General features: G+C 34.1%; 1 protein-coding gene across 1 annotated transcript in view; it reads left to right on the forward strand.

Moving 5' to 3' along the window:
• Positions 1–21653, forward strand: part of Kdsr (3-ketodihydrosphingosine reductase) — a 134316-nt gene that overhangs the window by 110796 nt on the left and 1867 nt on the right. The window contains exon 9 of the mRNA XM_090416049.1: positions 14715–14816. Within this exon, the coding sequence (XP_090272175.1) occupies positions 14715–14816 (102 nt within the window). The remainder of the gene's footprint in view (positions 1–14714; positions 14817–21653) is intronic.

Here is a 21653-nt window from a genome sequence, read left to right on the forward strand (position 1 = left end):
GAAATATTTACATATTATTAAATAGTTAATTACTGTGGCATACATGTGAATTTATAGATATGACACTTGAATGTAAATTATAAATTGAATTTTTAATGCAAAATTGTTAAATAATAATAAATTTTAATGTTTTTAGATAACCACTTTCCATATCCTTGAGATACTAGATGTTTATGTTAAGATTTGGTCAATGTAGAAACACTTCACAACATTCTTTTAAAAGCCTTTGCTGACCATGAATTACCTATACACCTTACATTTCTATGGAATCAAACTTCATCACAGTACTTTTAAATTTAAATGATTATATAAAGAATCATGTAAACGATGCCTTCATTGTTTAAATCTTAAGTAGAATATGGTATGATAGGAGTGATTTTATTTTGTGAAACATTTAAAAATGTATTCATTTTTAAATTTACTCTCGGATCTTTATCTTCAGATGATATTATTGCCTAACTGTGGTTTTCAGTTGTCTTTGTTTTCTGAAGATATTAGCCATTACAGCGAATGTAATATTTGTGCAATTAAATAATGTATTTACACATAGCTACTTTTACACATAATTACCATTATTATTAACTTTGCCATTTTTTCTAAATTTTTTCAAATTGTTCCTATATGTATGGTGGGATTCATTTCATACTCTGCTGTTTAGATCTAGTTCAAATTTCATACTCTGCTGTTTAGATCTAGTTCAAATACTAAGGTTGAAAATGCAGAAGTCATATATTTCCCATATACAAGTATTGAAAAGGTGTAATACCTTATTATTAAAGTATTTTTTGGATCAGAAATAGGTGTTAAATGTTTTTTCACTTGGTTAAACTATAATTTAAAGATGCCAAGAAATTATATTCTTGGTTTAACCTTTTTTAATAATAAGGCAATAGATACACCTTTTCACTACTTGTATATGGGATATATATATATATATATATATATATGACTTCTGCATTACTTCAACCTTAGTATCTCTTCTGGGCCTTGCTGGGTCAAGCAGAGGTAATCTACTGATCAGACCTCAATAAAGGTCGAAAGTGGTCTATCTAGTGGCCTTACCCATAATATGTAGCATTTTACACGTCCAAAAGGGTGGGTGCATGTGTGTGTGCATGCGCGCGCTTTGTATTGTGGGATACTAAGGAAATTAATGTGAAGTCATTAGCCTCTGTATACAAGTAGCCGAGTTATAAAGAAATTTCCCATACAAACTTTGTTTGCTTACACTTGGATGAAGGATTAAACCAGGAATATAATTTTTTGGGATTTTTAAATTATACTCTAACCAAGTGAAAAAAAAATCTTGAACATCTCTCTCTCTGATCAAGAGTATTTTAATAATAAGGTGATACACTTTCCACTACTTGTATTATTTCAACTTTGGTATCTCTTCTGGGTCTGTCTCCCACTGATTATAGCTTGCTTCCCCAGGAGTAGAGAGGTTCTGCTTGGTGGCTGGTCTTTGCCTGTCACTGGGTTGAGCCACTTCTGAGTTTACTAGTGATCTCTTAGGGCCACTCAGACAGATTTAGCATTATCTTTTAGATCACTCAGAGGTGCTTGGAGAGATATCCCCACACTCTAATATCTCAATAAAGGTTAAAATTGATTTTGATAGTGGCTATCAAATGCATAGCATTATAACATGTCCAAAAGGATATATATATATCCTTTTGGACTTCATTAGCCTCTATATACAAGTAGTTCAGTCATGAAGAAAGTCATTTACAAACTTTGTTTGCTTACACTTAGATAAAGAATTAAATCAAAAATATAATTTCTTGGTATTTTTATATGAAAAGCACTTGTCAAAGACCAGAGACCATAGATTTGAAAGTTGTGAGAAAAATTAGAGATGTGAACAGATGGCATCAATGGCAGAATCATATTAAAAATGAAGATATTAGAAAGGAATTTGAAATTGTTTGCATTCAAGAATTTGTCAGCAGAGCTAATCCAAGGCCACTTAAATAGAATTGTTAAGGAAAAGTTAGTGCAGGTATTTGATACCAAGATGGCAAGAAAAGGAACCCAAGGAAAAACAAGGTCTAGTTGTATTGATTCATTTAGATGTGCATTAGAAGCACAATATGTTAGATATGACACTGTCGGAGTTCTGACAAGTAACAGACTAACAGATTCGAAGGAAAATTATTGATAGGATATTAATAATATCTATCATAGTAGCCTGAAACCCCTTGAGGATACATATCAAGAAATTGATGATGGTGATAAGGTATCATCTGTTCTGTTTTGCACTATGCTATCACAGTTATCATATATTTCATCATTCAGTTCCTAATAAGATGTACCAAACAAAGGATTTTTTAAAACCTTCTTGACTACTGTAACTTTTAAATAAATTAAAATGTGCACTCTAAATCATGAGCATAATAATATTGCCATCTACTCTAATTTCTTCTTAAAAACAGAACTAAGTTTTTAGCACATGCCATTGACCAACATTAGACAATTCTGTTTAATTTCATATAATTTTTTTGATTTTCAGAGGCAAACAAAAATGCTTTTTTGTTTGCCTCTTCTGTTTGGCTCTTATAAAAAAAAAAATTATAAGAGATCTACTCCAATCATTAGGAATTCAATCTTCTGACTAAGCCTTCCGAATTATACAGTGTATGCACTGCAAGACTTTTATACCTCCATACTTAAGCATTTCTGGTCGAATTTCAACTATTCCGGCTACCTTTCCATATTTCAAGTTTTTGACATAAATATAAATATACTACTGTCCTGTCACTGCTCTTGTTTCATTTAACAGTCTTTCAAAATAATTACTCCATACATCAAGGATATTTTTTTCTCCAGTTTTTATGTCACCTTTATCATCTGTAATTCCTTTTACAGCTCTTTCCTCCATTTTGAGCTTTTTTTTTCAACAGCCTCCAAAATATCTTGCCATCTTCCTGATATTTATTTTCTGTGTTCTTACAAAAGTCTTTCCATGATTTTGTTTAGCTAATTTTTCACATTGTTTGGCTTTCTTACATTCATCTCTACCTTGTCCAAGAGCACAAGCTAACTTATTTGCCAGGAACTTTCAGTATGCTTCCTTTTTTTTGTTCTTTCACTGTCTCTTTAACTTCCTGTGTCCACCATGGAGTTCTGATTTTTCTATCATTGCACACAACCTTACCACATTCCTCTCTGGATGAATGAATCAGTCTTTTCTTCAGGACGTCATTAATCTCCAAGGTTTGGTTTCTGTTCTAAAACTCTTTAATTTTTTCTTGAATAATATTTTAGTCTACAGTTCACATCTGAGAGCTGCGCAACTTTTATTCACTTTAAAACTTTCTTACATCTTTTTCTTTTCAATATGAAATTCAATTTTATCCTTCTCAAGACTGAATGGTGATCACTTTCAATTTTAAATCCTGTGTGCACTCTAGTTTCCTTCACCGGTGAGAAAATATCACTATCAACAATAACATAATCAATGAGACTTTTCTTATTTCTTGCATCTTCTCTCCATGTGAACTTGTGCACATTTTTATGTTGGAACATTGTATTAGTAATAACTAGTCCATGTCCTGAGCAGAAATCGAACAGGTATTGCCATTATTATTAGCTTTGCTGTTTTCTCCAAATTTTCCCAAAATATTTCTGTATGTCTGTTAATCATTTCCTACTCTGCTATTTAGATCCACAACAAGGACCAACTTTTCCTTTTTCGTTGTGTCAGTTGCTTTCTCTAAAGCCTCAAAAAATTCCTCCACTTCTACTTTAGATCAACACTGCTATTTAGATCAACAAAGGACCATTTCTACCTTAGTAGAACCTTCTGTGGGACTATAGGCAGAAATAAGTCTCATTGTCCAGTTCTCCCATTTGAATATTTGCCCACATCACTCTACTCGATATTGCCTGCCATTCAAGATTATGCTCTTATTTACTGTTGAATATTATAGCTACTCCTTCTTTTCCTTGATTGTTATTGCCTGAATGTAACATTTTGTATTTATTGCTTATAAAGATCTCATTTTCTCTTTTTTGTTTCAGTTAACAGTATTATGTCGATCTGGTACTTATCCAATTCCTCAGCCAGCACCATTTCTTTACCATTCAGGCTTCTTATGTTGATTACCGATCTCGAACTCTGGTGATGTTGAATTGGGATGTTATTCATTTTGGGGTAAATTGATTACAAGCTATATACCATTGATGGAAATGTACTCCAGGAAATAGATGAAGCTAGAGATTTAGGGGTAGTGGTAGACAGTTGAAGTTTAGAGAATATATTGCTAAGGTTGCTAAAGTAGCTCATAATATTACTTGGCTATTGAAGAACATGCTAACAAGTAGAGGTAAGAATTTGTTATTCCACTTTATAACTCCTAGATATGTCCACATCTGGATTATTGTACTCAGGTCTTAGTTACTGGGTTTCTTGGAGCGGATGAAGCAGTGGAGAAGATTCAGAGGCAAGCGACCAATAGTGAGTGGTCTGTAAAATGTTTTCTATGAGGATAGATTGAGGGTGTGTGGTTTGTAGAAATTGGTTAATAAGAGAAAAAGAGCAAATGTGATAGAAGCATTTAAATTACTTAAAGGGTTTTATAGGATTTCTGCAGCAGAAAATGTTTCATCAAGTGTATATAAAAGCCAGAATAAGAGGTCATCCCTAGAAGTTGAATGAAGGTGTTGTTAGTAGTGGTGTGAGGACTAGATTTTTTGTTTGGAGAGTTGTGAATGAGTGGAATGGGTTGCCTGAGTCAGTTGTGCTTTGTCTGTTAATGGGTTCAAGGAGAAGTATTATAGATTGTGTGTATAGTTTGGGTCTCCTGTGATGAATCTTCAAAATCCAGGGAGGTTCCCTTCGAATAATAGTAATCACTCTGGAGACTTGCACTAGATGTATTTAGGAATACATCATTATTTGCATCAAGTAAAGAGCTGAGTTTGATATATCCAAGGTTTAATGCCACTTTCTTTCATAATGCAATTGCATAGATGAATAAGAGTTTAGATAATGTGCATCCTTGTCTTACATCTGATTTTGCATCAAACCAGCTTCCCGTATTTCCTTCAATTGTAACTGCTGACTTAAATATTATATAAAACTTAATTATAGACAATGTATTGCTCAGTATAATGGTCTGGTTACTCCATATAATTGTAATGTTTTTTTGAAAAGCGTTTTTCTAGGTACTTTGTTATATGTCTTTTCCAGATCTACAAAACTTAAGTGCAGATCATTGTCATATTCCCATAATTTTCCCACTGTTTGTCATGAAGTGAAAATCTGATCTTGACAACCTCTATTTGCCCTGAACCCAGCTTGTTCTCCAAGTTTCTCTTCCACAGTCTTTCTCAACCTCTTTTCAAGTATGCTTGCATAAATCTTACCTGGAACACAGTAGATAAATTCCTCTATAATTCTCACATTCAGCTTTATTATTATTTTTTTATTTGATGGGTTCTATGAGAGTTCTATGCTAATCATCTGGAATTTGACGTTCTAACCAGGCCCTCTGAATGATGCATTGTAGCCACTGCAGAACTTTTATTCCTCCATATTTGAGCATTTCTGGTTGAGTATTAGGGTGGGAAAAGGAAAAGAGGGCATCCTTGATTGGAAGATAAGAATGAATTCCGCTAAGAAGGGAGTGAGGGCTAGATTTTTCTCTCGTAGAGTGGTGCGTTTGGAATGGATTGCCATTTAATGCTGTGTGTGTGTGCAAGTAGTGTAAATGAATTCAAGAATAAGTATGGTAGCTGGTGTATGTAGTATCTGGGCTACCTGACTCCCTGGAGGTCTCTCTCTCTTAATAATATCATTTACATCAGCTGCCTTTCCACATTTCCTGTTTTTGATGGCTTTATCTACTTCAAATATTGATCATCATCATCAAATTCCTGCCATGTACCCTCAAGGGGTGTACAGGATATGACAGTACTACATGAAAAAATTACATCATTACTAACTTCCTATCTACAATTTTCCTCCAAATCAGTCTGTTACTTGTCAAGACTCCAACATTATCAGATCTTATATTTCTATCGTCTAAGGCACTTTGTATATCAATCCACCTATATCTTGGTCTTCCTCTGGGTCGTTTTCCTGCCAACCTGGCAGAGAACACTTGTTTTGCTAATCTTTCCTCTCCCATTCTATTTAAGTGACCATACCATCTGAGATTAGCTCTGCTAACGCATTCCTGGATGCTGACAATGTCAAGTTCTTTCCTAATATCCTCATTTTTAATATGATATTGCCATTCATGCCATCTGTTCACGCCCCTAATCTTTCTCAGGACTCTCATATCTGCGGTCTCTAGTCTTTGGTCAAGTGTTTTACTTCTGACCCAGCTCTCAGATCCATAAGTTAAAACTAGTTTGAACACTGTCTTGTATACAGCTAAATTGTTCCGACTAATTTCTCTCTTATTCCATATGAATTTATTCAATTGACTTCCCACCATTCCAGCTTTGCTGATTCTGTTGTCTATTTCTATATTTAATTTACCATCTTCAGTAAAAATCGTGCCTAAGTAACTGAAATGTTTTAGTTGTTCCACAGGTTCTCTATTCACAACACAGTTAACATTTTCAATGATTCTGCCTATTTTTATTGTCTTTGTCTTTTTATTGCGGACCTTCATACCATATCTATTACAACAGCAATTGAATTTAGTCAGAGAATCTTGCAGACTTGTAGCGGATTTATTTAGAAGTATAACATCATCCGCATAAAGCAAAGAGCTGACATTAACATCTCCAATTTTGATATCAGGTTTAATACCATTTTCCTTCATAATGTGATCCATATAGATAATGAATGACAGAAGGGATAATGTACATCCTTGTCTCACCAGATTTAACATTAAACCATCTTCCTGTACTTCCTTCAATTCTAAGTGCTGACTTACAACTCAAATAAAGACTAAGTATTGCTTGATATAATGCCCCATTGACACCATATAACTGCATTGTATTTGAATAGCTTCTCTCTTGGCACCTTGTCATATGCCTTTTCCAAATCGACAAAACTTAAATACAGATCTTTGTTATATTCCCATGCTGTCTCGACTATTTCTCGTAAAGTGAAGATCTGATCCTGACAGCCTCTATTTGGCCTGAATCCAGCTTGTTCTTCACCAAGCTTTTCTTCCACAATTCTTCTCAACTGTTTCTCAAGTATACGTATATAGATCTTGCCAGGAACACTCAGTAGGGAAATACCTCTGTAATTCTCACATTCAGTTTTATTTTCCTTTTTATATATGGGTACTATGAGAGCTCTACTCCAATCATCGGGAATTCGTCCATCTGTCCAGGATTTCTGAACTATGCAGTGCAGCCACTGTAAGACTTTTATACCACCATACTTCAGCATTTCTGGTAGAATATCATCTACTCCTGCTGCCTTTCCACATTTCAAGCCTTTGATGGCTTTTTCTACTTCAAGTATGGATATGTATTCCTGACTGCATGCCTGGTCAGTGTTTTTTATCACTGTGCTGTCATCACTGCTTGTTTCATTTAGCAGTTTTTCAAAGTAATTACTCCATACTTCAAGGATATCTTTTTCTCCTGTTTTCATGTCACCTTTATCATCTCTAACTCCTTTTTCAGCACTCTTTCCTCCATTCCTAAGCTTCTTCAACAACCTCCAGAATATTTTGCCACCTTCTTGATATTTATTTTCTATATTCTTGCCAAAGTCCTCCCATGACTTTTGTTTAGCTAGTTTTACACACTGTTTAGCTTTCTTACATTTGTCTCTGTATTCTGTAAGAGTAAAAGCTGACTTATTTCCCAGGAACATTTGATATGCTTTCTTCTTTTCCTTCACTGCCTCTTTAACTTCCTGTGTCCACCAGGGAGTTCTGATTTTTTTTATCCTTGCACACAACCTCACCACATGCCTCTCTGGCAGAATCGATCAATGTTTTCTTCAGAGTTTGCCACTGAATCTCCAAGGTTTGATTCCTGTTCTCAAACTCTTTCATTTTCTTTTCAATAATCTTTCTGTATTTTAGTCTACAGTTCACATCTGAGAGCTGCTCAACTTTTATTCGCTTTAAAACTTTCTTACATGTTATTCTTTTCAATATGAAATTCAATTTTATCCTGCTCAAGACTAAATAGTGATCACTTCTAATTTCAAATCCTCTGTACACTCTGGTGTTCTGCACCAGGGAGAAAACATCACTATCAACAATAACATAGTCAATGAGACTTTTCTTATTTCTTGCATCTTCTCTCCATGTGAATTTGTGCACATTTTTATGTTGGAACATGGTGTTAGTAATAACCAGTCCATGTCCTGAGCAGAAATCCAACAGATATTTGCCATTATTATTAGCTTTGATTTTTTCTCCAAATTTTCCCAAAATATTTCTGTGTATCTGTTAATCATTTCCTACTCTGCTATTTAGATCCCCAACAAGGACCAACTTTTCCTTTTTCATTGTGTCAGTTGTTTTTTCTAAAGCATCAAAAAATTCCTCCACTTCTACCTTAGTAGAACTTTCTGTGGGACCATAGTCACAAATAAGTCTCATTGTCCAATTCCCCATTCTCATATTTGCCCACATTACTCTACTTGAGACTGACTGCCATTCAAGAAGATTAGCCTCGTATTTTGTGTTGAATACTATGGCTACTCCTTCTTTTCCTTGATTGTCATTGCCTGAATATAACATTTTGTATTTATTGCTCAGAAAGATCTCACCAGTTTTGGTCTTTTTTGTTTCAGTTACCCCTATTATGTCGATCTGGTACTTATCTAATTCCTCAGCTAGCTCCATTTCTTTGCCATTCAGGCTTCTTATGTTGATAGTACCGATCTTTAACTCTGGTGATATTGAGTTGGGGTTTGTTTTCAGATTTGTTCCAGTAGCTGACTTTTCGCTGTTCGCCCTGGTTCCCTGGCGAAAACAACGGGGACCTTGTTTAACCGGGCAACTCCCCAGCCGGCATGAAATTTTGTCATGTTGTACCATCATTTTTTATTTTGGTTTAACCAATAAGAATACAATTTGGTCGGCTAAATCCCAAATTGCCAGCCCATCCTCGTTCGTTCAGTATCAAAGTAGATACCCAACAGGGTGCACCATGAGAAGGTGAGGATTGAACATTAGGTCAGAAACCCTGGTCGGTTCTCTGCATTCCTTTAACGGCTATGTAGAGGTCTCCTCTCAGTTATACAGCTTTGACCCTTAAGCACTCCCTTTTTGTATTCCTTTTGCAAATTTTCTGCTACTGTTCAGTCAATGCTCGATTTGTTTAACAATCTTTCAAAGTAATTACTCTGGATAATGAGGATATCCTTATCTGCAGTTTTCATATCACTTTTGTCATCTTTGATTCCTTTAAGAGTACACTTTTCTCTTATGTGTCCAAAGTATTTTAACTTTCTTCTGTCAATATCCTTAAGGAGCCTTCAAGTTCTACTGATTGAAAGGATGGAAGGAGGACTTCTCAGAACCATAATAGAGGGTAAAATTCCTGGAAAAAGAGAAAGGGATAGACCATCAATGAGATGGATGGATAGTGTGTGTGAAGTGACTGATTTTCATAAAGTTGAAACCTCCAGAAAACCATACATTAGGACTACATGCTGAGGACTGGTGTGGCACATCACTGAACATCGGAATGGCCATATGGCATCAATCGATGTCCAATGAACAGATGATGATGATGAGGCTATTCATGTAATATATTTATGCCAGGAAAAGCTGGATGTGAAAGTTAGCCCAAATAGGAAAAATTGATCTTGAAAGGGTACTGGAACATTATCAAAAGAAAGAGGGATTGAAATAGAAACTTTCTTGCATGTAATAAGAGAACTCCTACCTCTTTATTAATCTGAAATCTGATCAACCATATTGTTCTAACATTTCTGGTTCACCCAAAACCACCATAAGAATTCTTGATTGTATACAGAAGAGGACAATTTACCTAATAGGCAATGCCTCTCTCTCTCTCACACACACACATGCATACAATTCCCTACAGTCACTTGCTCATAGGTATTCTGCTTTGTTACTTTTTTACACAGTACTGTCATGGGTGTTGCTTTGCCAAACTGGCCACTACCATTCTTCTGCTCTCCTCTCATCGTGTAAGAGCTAGTGCAGCAATTGGTAAACATACACAGTTTGACTCTGACCATGTCAAACCAATTTTTTATCATCATCCTTTATTCTGTAGAGGTTTTAAACTATATAATCCAGCTGACTGTAGCATTTGTAAAAGTAGTTAAATATTTAATGTTAAAATTCTTATCACTGAGTGCACCTATTATAAAAAAAATAGGCTGCTAGTGATATCAGATTTCCATACTGAAATCTAAGTAAGATTCTAGATAGATATAATTCGCAAGTAAGATCCTAGATAGATATAATGATAATTTTCACTTATTCTCAAAAATCAATCTTAACTTCAACAATAATTAAGTAAATTGAGTCTTCACATCTCTATTTACAAAATTGAAAAACAGTTTAATAATACTAAAATATATATTAAAAAATAAATATACAACATCCTTAACTTTAACCACAACAACTCATCTTGAAATCTGAAAAGATAATTAAATCACATCTTAATTCACATTAAATCACTTTAATCATGCCTGGCCCATAATATGCCAGCTAAAAAGAACATCGGTTTCTCTCAAAGTCAGCTGCGCATTGTATAAAAGTTGAAATGAAACAGTTTATTTATTCAGCAGAAAAAGTTCCTAACCATGAAAATTACTTTTCACTTGTGAAAATCCCATAATTAACTGTAGATTTCCTATACATAGTAAGAGATACAAAAATGACAATAAAATCCTCAAATTTGAATATTGTCTAGCATTCATCCTTTAAAGGCGTCTAGAAAAATTGCACATGAATGTTGCTTCTTACTACTTTCTTCTTCACAATTCATAACAGTTTTCTTCTTTCTATGTGAAGGACTTCCAAGGAAAACTGATTAAACAGTTAAAAATTAACTTGTTTAAGTTAAGGGATATTACATCCCATATCGTTTCTTAGCCGAATAAGAAACTCATAGTTTCATGCCGAATATAGTAGAAACAATATATAGTATATATAGTAGAAACTATATAAAGTTTGGCGATTCCAAGCGTAAGCAAATACCTGGATACTGCAGCAACTGACCCTTAAGGTAGTGCAAGCTGAGGCAACTCATGTGAAAGGTGGAGCAAGCTTCGATCACTATTCTTGATATTTACTCTTAATGTGAACTTAGCTCCTAGGGGCTGTATTACTGTTCTACATTATGAGAGAAGGTCACTACCCAGACCGGTTTCAACCTTTATTAAGGTCTCATCAGTGAGTAGGTAGACCTAGTTAATAGCCGAATCTAACTATATATATAGTAGAAACTATATAAAGTTCGGCAATTCCAAGCGTAAGCAAATACCTGGATACTGCAGCAACTGACCCTTAAGGTAGTGCAAGCTGAGGCAACTCATGTGAAAGGTGGAGCAAGCTTCGATCACTATTCTTGATATTTACCCATAATGTGAACTTAGCTCCTAGGGGCTGTATTACTGTTCTATTACTGTTCTACATTATGAGAGAAGGTCACTACCCAGACTAGTTTCAACCTTTATTAAGGTCTCATCAGTGAGTAGGTAGACCTAGTTAATAGCCGAATATAGTAGAAACTATATAAATATATATATACAGGGTGTTCGGGATAAATTTGACATATTTATAATTAATTATATTTTTCCGTAAGTTACATGTATTAACACACACTTCTCTTCATTTAAAAGTTTGGACCCTTCTTCATTCATATACAAGATGTCAGAAAGGATGGATAGCTGGAACCCACCTGAATCATGGAAGAGAATAACTTGTATCATGATGATTCGTGCCCGCCATCAAAATAAGGATATTACGACTGCTGCCCAATGCTCCCTGAATACAGTAAAAACAATCAGGCATGAACTAGAGACTTGCAATGGTGACTACGAGGATCTAGCAAGAAGAAAGATCCCTAGCAGACGATCTGATTGCGTTCGTACAGCAGAATTCCTCGCAAATCTGCAGGAACAGGTGTTGAAGAACCCTGGCATTGGAATTCGGGCTTTGTTCGTGGAGTTGCTAACTGTAGTCAAGCCCTGGATAACAAGGGTAGCCAATGGTAGGCCGTATGTATGGCAGCAGGATTCGGCCCCTTGCCACACCTCTGGGAAAAGTCAAAAATGGTTGTCTGAAAATTTCTACGACTTTACCAGTCCAAATGTTTGGCCTCCAAACTCCCCAGACCTTAACCCCATGGATTATTTTGTATGGGGCGCAGTTGAAAAAGACACCAATCGCACTTCCAGTAATACAAAAGCCCAGTTAATGGATAAAATTAAAACGTTTTTGCGGCCCTTCCCAGGGAGACTGTAGCATCAGCTTGTTCGAGGTTCCGAAGCAGAATTGAAGCTGTGATCGATGCTAATGGTGGTTATTTTGAGTAAATCTTGTTGATAGTATTGTAATTAACTCTGCCTGTAATGTTTTTTTGTCAATTCATTAAATTTAATAGATACAAAGAAGATTTTCTTTTTCCTTACGAAACTGTCAAATTTATCCCGAACACCCTGTATATAGTATATAGTAAAAACTATATAAATATATATATATATATATATATATATAGTATATAGTAGAAACTATATAAATATATATAAATAAAGTTTGGCGATTCCAAGCGTAAGCAAATACCTGGATACTGCAGCAACTGACCCTTAAGGTAGTGCAAGCTGAGGCAACTCATGTCAAAGGTGGAGCAAGATCCGATCACTATTCTTGATATTTACCCATAATGTGAACTTAGCTCCTAGGGGCTGTATTACTGTTCTATTACTGTTCTACATTATGAGAGAAGGTCACTACCCAGACTGGTTTCAACCTTTATTAAGGTCTCATCAGTGAGTAGGTAGACCTAGTTAATAGCCGAATATAGTAGAAACTATATATATATATATATATATATATATATAAATAAAGTTCGGCGATTCCAAGCGTAAGCAAATACCTGGATACTGCAGCAACTGACCCTTAAGGTAGTGCAAGCTGAGGCAACTCATGTCAAAGGTGGAGCAAGCTCCAATCACTATTCTTGATATTTACCCATAATGTGAACTTAGCTCCTAGGGGCTGTATTACTGTTGTACATTATGAGAGAAGGTCACTACCCAGACCGGTTTCAACCTTTATTGAGGTCTCATCAGTGAGTAGGTAGACCTAGTTAATAGTTAATATCAAGTTTGTAGCGAACAGAACTTACAACCCTTCTATGAGTATTGCCGAGAGGTGTCGTAATAAATTATTAGATATATGAAGAGCCAAAGGCTTCAGTTCGGTGACATATGACTTGTTTAAGTTAAGGGATATTACATCCCATATCGTTTCTTAGCCGAATAAGAAACTCAGTTTCATGCCGAATATAGTAGAAACTATATAAAGTTCGACTATTCCAAGCATAAGCAAATACCTGGATACTGCAGCAACTGACCCTTAAGGTAGTGCAAGCTGAGGCAACTCATGTCAAAGGTGGAGCAAGCTCCAATCACTATTCTTGATATTTACCCATAATGTGAACTTAGCTCCTAGGAGCCGTATTACTGTTCTACATTATGAGAGAAGGTCACTACCCAGACCGGTTTCATAATGTAGAACAGTAATACAGCTCCTAGGAGCTAAGTTCACATTATGGGTAAATATCAAGAATAGGGATCGGAGCTTGCTCCACCTTTGACATGAGTTGCCTCAGCTTGCACTACCTTAAGGGTCAGTTGCTGCAGTATCCAGGTATTTGCTTACGCTTGGAATCGCCGAACTTTATATAGTTTCTACTATATTCGGCATGAAACTCTTTGAGTTTCTTATTCAACTAAGAAACGATATGGGATGTAACATCCCTTAACTTAAACAAGTCATATGTCACCGAATTGAAGCCTTTGGCTCTTCATATATCTAATAATCTAAAAATTAACTGTTTAATCAGTTAATTTTTAACTGTTCTAACCTAACCTAGCTGTATCTATTTCCCAAAACTGCCATTAAATCATTGCTGCATCAATGGAACCTTTAATATCCAATACATATTTCTCTTCCTATAGGAGAAACTTCATTTATCAAATTCCAAAGTTCCTATAAATTTCTTCCACAACTGTATATTCCAGTTACCTTTGCAATATAACACCTAAATAATTTTAGAAAAGAAACTTTTGGAAAGAAAGCTGAATGAGTATTTTTTTACAAACTGAATATAAGTAAAACACTTTTCAGATGTATACTGCAGTCTCAAGTATGTGAATATGACTGAGGGGGGGAAAAAGTTTGATAAGAATAATCAGGAATCATAAAAATCAATCATATCAAATTAAGAATCATGGGGTGGGGGAAGGGATGACAATAAGAATCCTTTCTTTGTAATTGAATAGCAAAATGTAAAAAAAAAAAAAAAAAAAAAAAAAAAAAAATATTAGACTCATCAGTTAAAGCATATGGGTAAGTTTTGTTTTCTACAAAGATAGAAAAATAAGTCCTTGCTAAACTCAGGAAGCTTAAGAAGCATGTTATAAAAATGTCCAGGCAAGAGCTTTTAAAATAATAAATGTCTATTCATCAATGTTTTCTCATTTATTGCTATTCTGTTGAGTTTTATTTTGTTATTAGTTTGCAAAATATTTTTTACTGTTTTTTTAATAAAAATTTTTATAATTATTTCAGGCAAAAAAGTTTCTAAGCACTGTAGGATTTGAAGGGTGGATGCTTTGTACTCTCTGTTCTAGTTCAACACCCTTTTCTTCTTGGACTGAACTTCTTGTCCAGGTAGCCTAATTTTTAATTATGCTTATTATTTATAAAGTCATGTATAATAGCAGAGGTTGGTCCTTCTGTCTAGTAGTAACACTTTAAGAAGTTCATACCTTCCCCTTTCCCATATTTGAGAAGCATTTTTTTTTTAAAAAAAATCTTAAATTTGCAGTACAACATCAGAATTTTATGTTGATAGCATTACGAACATGTAAAACACATAACAAGATGTGGCAAGAACATTTATTACTAACATATATAAGTATATATTGTTGTTATTAGTATACAGCCACTTCCATGGAATCTGAAAACATTGTGGGAGACCTATACCATGTACACAATAATTATCATACCTTTCCTTGAATCCATTAACAGACAAAGCACTCAAAATTGACTCTGGAAACCCATTCCATTCATTCACTACTTTTCAAGTAAAAAAATCTAGTTTTCAGATCTTTACTACCCACACTTTTACTCAACTTCTAGGGATGATCTCTTGTTTTATCCCCCTCCCCCCAGCCAAGTGTTGAAACATTTCTCCTGCAGCAATCCTATAAAATCCTTCAAGTAACTTAAATATTTATGTCTTCAAGTGTCATCTTCTAGAAGGAGGTTGACAGCCATGTCACGGAACTTTTTTCTTTCTTTTGCCGCTATGGAACATTTATGGTAATTAAAGCCAGTCCAGTCCTTAATGTCTTCAAACTACATTCTCCTGGGTCTATCTCTCCCTCTTTTTCCATCCAGTTTCCCTTCTAATATTAATTTCTGAATGTCTTCTTGTCTAGTTAATGTCCAAAATATTTAAGTTTTCATTCTTTAATTATTTTCATTAATGTTCTTTTCATTTTTGCTTTCTTTAAAACATCTTCATTTTTCATTTTCTCATTCCATGGTATTTTCAACGTTCTTCTGATGGTCCACATTTTGAAAGCTTCTAATTTTTTCTCTGCTTCTTTATTTAGAGTTCAAGTTTCACTTGAACTCTAAAGTTCAAGAAATTTAGAGAAGGCTTGACCAGATATAGCATTTTATTAATCTTTTTCTTGTGTCTATATTAATGTCTCTGGATGTTAGAACAGTTTTCATGTCAATAAAGGCTTTGCTTGCTATCTCTATTCTTCTTTTTATTTCTTTAAGGGAATTTCCTTTGTCTGTATACATTTGTCCCAAATATATAAAAGACTGAACCTGTTCAATTTTCGTTTTGTTAACATTATGTTTAGTTTCTTATTTATTAGTTCTACTGATATAATCATGCATTTTGTTTTCTTTAGGTTAATAAAGGTTGCTGGCCTGGTTGGCCGAGTGGATAACGTATCCACTCTCCAGCCAAAAGGTTGTGGGTTCGAATCCCGCCTTGGGCATGGATGTTTGTGATTGCCTGTGGAAATACCAGTGGTGATCAGCGATAGATGGCATTAGTGTAGTTGCGGTCAGTTTGTGATTGAATGGTGGAGACGGAGTTGTAGAGCAGGTGCCCTCCCTCGATGAGTCCTTGGACTCCTTGTATATGTTAAATAATAAAAATAAATAATAATTAATCCCATGTCTAAGCTTCTATTGTAAATTTCTGTGACTAAGTTTTGAAGATCATCTTCAGATTCAGTTATAAGGACTGTGTCATCTGCATACCTGAAGTTGTTGAAGGTTCCTACCCCTGACCTTTACACCCTTCAGTTCTGAAATATTTTTAAAAACTTGCTCAATATATATATTATATAGTAAGAGTGATAAGAAACACCCTTGTCTTACCCTTTTTTTTTTTGATTTCAAAGTTGTCAGAATATACATTTTTATATCTTATTGAGGCCATTTGATTCCAGTGTATATTTGTAATACGTAGATCTTTTAACCTGTTATTCTGTAGGATGTGTATTAATTTCTTGTGATCTATTGAATCAAATGCTTTAGTGTAATCAATAAGACAAAGATATATGCTTTTCTGATTATCAATGCTTCTTTCACATAATGTTTTCAAATTGAAAATTCCTTCTCTTGTACCTTTGTTTTTTTGAAAACCTGATTGAGTGTCTTCTATTTCTACTGACAAAGTGCTTTTTATTCTTTCTAGGATTATTCTCAGTAGTAATTTTGTAACATGGCTTGTTAAACTTATTAGTCTATATTCTGAACATTCAAGAGTTCTTGGAATTTTGGGAATAGTGACAAAGATAGATTTCCTTAGATCATCAGGGATGTATCCTACATCATATATTTTATTAAAAATAACCTTTAGATCATTAATTGAGTTTTCATTTAATTTCTTTAACAATTCGATAGGGATCTGATCAGGGCCTGGTGTTTTATCTGTTTTTTTTTTCATATGTAATTGGTTCACCATCCATATTTTGTATATCTGGTCGGCTGTGCGATCAGAGTCAAACAGTTCTTCTCCCTATTCTTTCCATCTTTTTATGATCTCTTGTGTCTCTAGTAGTATTTTTTCATTTTGATGTTTTATACAAAGATTATAACACACTAAATAACCTTTAGGTCATTTAGTGTGTTTTCATTTACTTTCTTTAACAATTCGGTCGGGGTCTGGTGTTTTACCTGTTTTCATTTGACTTAAAGCATATTCTGTTTCTTCATATGTAATTGGTTCACCATACATATTTATATATCTGGTGCTTCTGTGCAATCAGAGTTAAACAGTTCTTTTCCATATTCTTTCCTTCCTTTTATGATATCTTGTGTTTATAAATGATATAATTATTTATAATGATATCAATATTTATATCATATCCTTCTTTTTCACCTATCAACTGACTTCTGCAACTGGCAAATCTTCAGCTGTCTTCCACAGATCATTCCCCCTCTCATAACTAATAAAAAAAAAATCTTTTTTTTTTTAATAACGAAACCTGTGGTGAGATAATTAAAAAGAAACGCACGTATTAACCACAGTGAAAATATTTAATTGTAAATATTTCATCCTAAGTATCTTAGGACATCATCAGTACAGTAGTTTAAAACAATAATAGGAATAACATACAGTTAGGGCACATGATTACAATAGAATCTCATTAAACGTGCGTAACGTGTTACAGAAGTAAAAAAAAAAAAACAAAAAAAAACTAATAATAATTATTTTGCACAATTTTGTATGACAATTTCCCATACTTTAGGAATAGTAAGAACGTCATTGCGATTTAAATTTGGTCTGTGTAGTAGGGCTTCAGAACTTTCTTTATATAAACGTTCATGTTTATATAAAGATCTATGTAAAAGTTTAGATTTTTCCCAATGGATCTTATGGTTTGGATTTTCAATTCCGTGTTGAGAGAGGCCAGATTTCTGTGGTTTAAAAAGATGAATGTGGTCTTGATGTTCCGAGATGCATTTCTGAACAGACCTGCCTATCTGTCCAAAGTAAGACAATTTGCATGAGCATGGAATCTCATAAATGCCAGGCAACATCAAAGGTGAGAGTTTGTCCTTAGGAGACGGTAACAAGTTGTAAATTTGGTTGATAAGTTTATAATTAGTGACAAAAGTGTATTTCTTCATAATTTTAGAAAGACGTTCAGAGATGCCTTTGACGTAAGGTATGGGAATCCTATGGACTTCTTCTTGTCTGGTTTGATGTGTGGGAAAGTGACTGATGATTTTTTTGAGTTGTTTTAGAATTATATCCATTTAGGATGGCTGTATTTTTGATTACTTCTAATTCTTGGTTTAGAGATTCTTTAGAGGAGCAGAATTTGTGTGCTCTGAAAACTAGTGATTTAATAATGCCAGATTTCTGAGATGGATGATGAGCAGAAGAATTGTGAATGTAGCGACCTGAGAATGTAGGCTTGAGAAAGACAGACATGGTGATGGAACAGTCTTCTTTTCTTTGAATGTGTAAATCCAAAAAGGAGATACCTTGTGGAAGTTCTTTTTCTAACGTAAAGTTGATGCGATTATGAAGGTTAATTTTATCTAGAAACAGTTGTAATTCATGTTCGGGATGATCCCAGACTGCAAATACATCATCGACATATCTTAACCAAATTTTTGGTTTGGGTTCAAAAGTAAATTTTTTTTTTCCCTCAAGGTGTTCGAGAAACAAGTTTGCTAGGTTTGATGATAAAGGAGATCCCATTGCTGTTCCTTCTTCTTGCTTGTAAATTTGACCTTTCCAGGTGAAGTAACCTGATGCAATAACAAACTTGAACAATTCAACTATATCAGACGGAAATTTTTGAGTTAGTAATTCTATTTTTTCTTTATGGGGAATGTTCGTGAAGAGGGAGACAATGTCGAAGCTGATTAACAAGTCAGTTTTTGACAGTTGAATGTCTTTCATTTTTGTATGAAACTCTAGAATTTTTGATTGAAGAGACTGAGTGGCCTATGTGAGGTCAGAGAAGGTTAGATAAGAATCTTGATAACTTATAAGTTGGACTGCTAATACAGACTACGACGGGTCTGAGTGGAACATTAGTTTTGTATAGCTTAGGTAAGCCATAAATTCTAGGAGGTCTTGCATGGTATGTCTTAAGTTTTTTGATTGTTTCTTCTTCTAAGGAGGAAGTTTCATTAAGTAGCTTATTTAATTTTCTGAGTTGATGTTTTGTAGGATCATAATCCAATTTGGCGTAAGTATTACGATCTCAAAGACGTAAATTCATTTTTTGGTCATATGAATTGGTATCAAGAACCACAGTGGTATTTCCTTTATCAGCTCTAGTAATGATTATGTTTTTATTACATTTTAAGGATAAAATAGCTTTCAATTCTGATGGTGGGATATTTAATTCCGAAGGTTTGGCATTGTAGATCACTTTAGCTACCTCAAAATGAAGTTTGTTGGCTTCAATACTAGAGAGATGGTTGATGTTTCTTTCTATATTATGTATGAAGTCTAAATATAGGAAACATTTTTGGTGAAATCGCAAATTTATGGCCTCTTGCTAGAACATTTAATTCATCTGTTAGTGGATGGTTAGATAAATTGACTACCCATTTTTCCATTGGTAATTTGTTAGTGATCTTTTTTGATCGATTTAATAGATTAAGATATTTATTATGTAGAGCACTATTGCTCTTATCAAAAGCTTTTTTTCCTGAATTCTTTGAGACGGTTATAATTAATTGTAGCAATTCTTGATTTAACGTATTTGACAAGTCTGTTTCTAGTTCTATAATTTTTAAATTGTTTGTTGCTAATTCATGCTTAGAAACTCATAATTGATTGAGTAGTAAGGAATGGCTTGCTCTATATAGTTGAATTGTTCGAGTTTGTTATTGCATCAGGTTACTTCACCTGGAAAGGTCAAATTTACAAACCAAAAATTTGGTTAAGATATGTCGACAACGTATTTGCAGTCTGGGATCATCCCAAACATGAATTACAACTGTTTCTAGATAAAATTAACCTTCTTCATCATCGCATCAACTTTACGTTAGAAAAAGAATCTCCACAAGGTATCTCCTTTTTGGATTACACATTCAAAGAAAAGAAGACTGTTCCATTGCCACGTCTTTCTCAAGCCTACATTCTCAGGTCACTACATTCACAATTCTTCCGCTCACAATCATCCATCTCAGAAATCTGGCATTATTAAATCACTAGTTTCCAGAGCACACAAATTCTGCTCCTCTGAAGAATCTCTAAACCAAGAATTAGAAGTTATCAAAAATACAGCCATCCTAAATGGATATAATTCTAAAACAACTCAAAAAAATCATCAGTCACTTTCCCACACATCAAACCAGACAAGAAGAAGTCCATAGGATTCCCATACCTTACGTCAAAGGCATCTCTGAACGTCTTTCTAAAATTATGAAGAAATACACTTTTGTCACTAATTATAAACTTATCAACCAAATTTACAACTTGTTACCGTCTCCTAAGGACAAACTCTCACCTTTGATGTTGCCTGGCATTTATGAGATTCCATGCTCATGCAAATTCTTACTTTGGACAGACAGGTAGGTCTGTTCAGAAACGCATCTCGGAACATCAAGACCACATTAGCCTTTTTAAACCGCAGAAATCCAGCCTCTCTCAACACGGAATTGAAAATCCAAACCATAGGATCCATTGGGAAAAATCTAAACTTTTACATAGATCTTTATATAATCATGAACGTTTATATAAAGAAAGTTCTGAAGCCCTACTACACAGACCAAATTTAAACCGCAACGACATTCTTACTATTCCTAAAGTATGGGAAATTGTCATGCAAAATAATTATTAGTTTTTTTTTTTTTTTTTTTTTTACTTCTGTAACACGTTACGCACGTTTAATGAGATTCTATTGTAATCATGTGCCCTAACTGTATGTTATTCCTATTATTGTTTTAAACTACTGTACTGATGATGTCCTAAGATACTTAGGATGAAATATTTACAATTAAATATTTTCACTGTGGTTAATATGTGTGTTTCTTTTGATTATGATCTCACCACAGGTTTCGTTATTTAAAAAAAAATAAAATAATTAATTACTATACATAATAAAATTACAGTATGTGTATTAGGTTACATGAAAATTCATCGGAAAGACAAATCATTGAAAAGGCAATTCATCGAATGAACAATACATCAAACGACAATTCGTCAAACATGCAATTCATTGAAAAAACAATTCGCCGAAAATTTTCAATTTTAATAATGTTATGATAAAATGATCCATTTAGAACAAAAACTGAACCATGCAGACAGCTTCTTTTACTGCAACTTCTACGAATTCCGCTAAGTCAGAGAGTTATTGTAATACATAATTTAATCACGTTATTTCTTTGCTTCCCCGAATATAGCTGAACTGAAAACGGTTTGATAATTTATTGTAAAGTTTCAAGTAGCGAATCTGAGTAAAATTCATCCCATAATAATTGCGGTATTGAAGTTGCATA

Source organism: Typopeltis vanoorti, chromosome 3 (genome assembly GCF_054136105.1).
Source record: "Typopeltis vanoorti isolate ZY-2024b chromosome 3, IOZ_Tvanoo_1.0, whole genome shotgun sequence".
NCBI lineage: Eukaryota > Metazoa > Arthropoda > Arachnida > Uropygi > Thelyphonidae > Typopeltis > Typopeltis vanoorti.